At 35.4% G+C, this 1,989-nt stretch overlaps 1 protein-coding gene across 1 annotated transcript; it reads left to right on the top strand.

Moving 5' to 3' along the window:
* The first annotated feature begins 245 nt into the window (after positions 1–245).
* LOC105974517 (uncharacterized) lies at positions 246–926 on the top strand. The gene has a single exon (XM_012999634.2). The coding sequence runs from the start codon at positions 274–276 to the stop codon at positions 664–666; it is 393 nt and encodes a 130-aa protein (XP_012855088.2). The 5' UTR covers positions 246–273; the 3' UTR covers positions 667–926.
* The last annotated feature ends 1,063 nt before the right edge of the window (positions 927–1,989 follow it).

Here is a 1,989-nt window from a genome sequence, read left to right as displayed (position 1 = left end):
TAGGAAAGTAGATTAAGTATTTTTTTTTTTTAAATCATAGGAAGACAAGTGTTTTCCTAGCCCCAAATATTATGGGAAGGGAAGGCTCCATATGGCTAATTTCCCTATAAAAACGTATAGTTAACTAATGGCCCATAACATAACTTAGGAAACATATTACACCGTGAAACAAGTATTACCAATAAACCATTCTTCTATAACATTATCATTTTGCATATGATCACATAATCATAGTAAATATATTATTCTCTTTCTTGAACTGCAAAACCAAACATGAGCATAGAATTTGTTGACGGCCAAACAGTGATGGAATTTGTGAACGACTCGCAAGCATTTGAGAAATGGACAAATGAGAAATTCAAAACGTTAGATGCCGACGCGGATGGAGTTTTGTCCCGCGACGAACTCCAGAAGAGGGTGGGGAAATTGTCATCCATGAAATTCGACCTGCAATCGAAGGACGAGATCAACAGCCTCTACGACTTGCTCTTCAATAAATTTGACGTTGACAAAAGCGGAACAATCGATCCCGATGAATTCAGGGCCCTTATGAAGGAGATGATGCTCGCTAAAGCACGTGGGATTGGCAATTCCCCAATCTCCATAATTCTTCATGGGGATAGCTTGCTTATGAGGGCCGTTCAACATGCATCAAATACAATATGATCAATTTCACCATTTTTTTGTTAGTTTAAGAAAATTTATATGGCCAGGTTTAGTTAGTTTTAGGCTAATAGAGATACTTTTTCATTTTCCTTTGTTTCTTTGATTGGTGGTTGTTGTTTATATTGTTATTGTAATTTCAGCCTAGATTTGAATATCTATCTAATCTTGTCAGTGTTAAAAGGAGTGCCTAGATTGTTAATTTGGTCTCCAATTGGCCTCATATATTTTTTAATATACTCAAATTATACTTTTGGTCCTTATACTATAGACTGAAATTGATTTTAGTCCTCAAACAAGCCACTTTTTTTGCAATTTCGATCCGCCGTTTAATTTGGGTGTTAGTTGTAGCGGAAAAATCACATGCGAAGCACATGACAAGCCTAAAATAGCCCCTTCAACCCCATTTCTTACAACTATTTAATTTTTTATCTAGCCTAGCTCAATTTTACTTCATGCCTACAATTTCGTCCTAAAAAACATTAAATCCCATGTAGACCCAGTACAGAGAATTGTCATCAAACTAATTGAGGAGTATCTGGAGCATGGCATTGTGAAATGTGTAGCCAGTGGCGAGTCCAGGAATTTGTTCCAGGGTGGGCTTAAATTTTCAGGGGTTCGGGAGCAGCGCCCCCGAATTTTTTTTAGGTCTTTTTGTGACAAAATCAGAAAATTGGAAAAGAAAAAAAAGGAAATGTAAAAAAAATTAGAGATTTTTTTTTGAATTAATTTGAATTTTGGGTGGACTAATTAATAAAAATTGGGTTTTGTTGCATTAATTTGAATTTTGAGTGGACTAAATAATAAAAATTGGGGCTTTTCTTGCATTAATTTAAATTTTGGGTGGGCTAATTAATAAAAGTTGGGTGGGCTAAATAGATATATATGTATAATATAGGGTAAAATATATAAATTGAGGGGGGGCTTGAGTCCACCCTTGCCCAAGGGTGGACTCGCCCCTGTGTGTAGCCTTGAGTCGTCGCGGAACCCTTCACACTAGTATCGTTTAATTTTTTGCCAACCTTTGCGATATTGCTTCTTATTATGAACTCTCATTTTGCTTTTTTTTTTTTTTTACTTTAATAACAATGTAAATTCATCAAGTGTTTTGAACTTGTAAATATGAATGCGCGACGCATGCATGATGTAAGAAATATGATTTACGAGTCGTGAGCTTTGGATCTATATGTGAGTTGGGGCCGGGTTTAGTTTGAAAGCTATCAAGATTGTTTTGATTTTAATTTCTTGGGTTAACTTTGTATCATTTACATGAACAATGGGTCACTTATACATGTTCTGTTGATCATCAAGTGCTCAGTAATTTTC

Source organism: Erythranthe guttata, chromosome 2 (assembly GCF_056151865.1).
Source record: "Erythranthe guttata isolate IM_541 chromosome 2, IM_541, whole genome shotgun sequence".
NCBI lineage: Eukaryota > Viridiplantae > Streptophyta > Magnoliopsida > Lamiales > Phrymaceae > Erythranthe > Erythranthe guttata.
Note: the sequence above shows the minus strand (reverse complement) of the source record. Positions and strands in the feature narration are given on the sequence as shown.

Bases quoted from the DNA above. Each gene is read 5' to 3' on its own strand.
- LOC105974517 (XM_012999634.2), top strand. From the start codon at position 274: ATGAGCATAGAATTTGTTGACGGCCAAACAGTGATGGAATTTGTGAAC.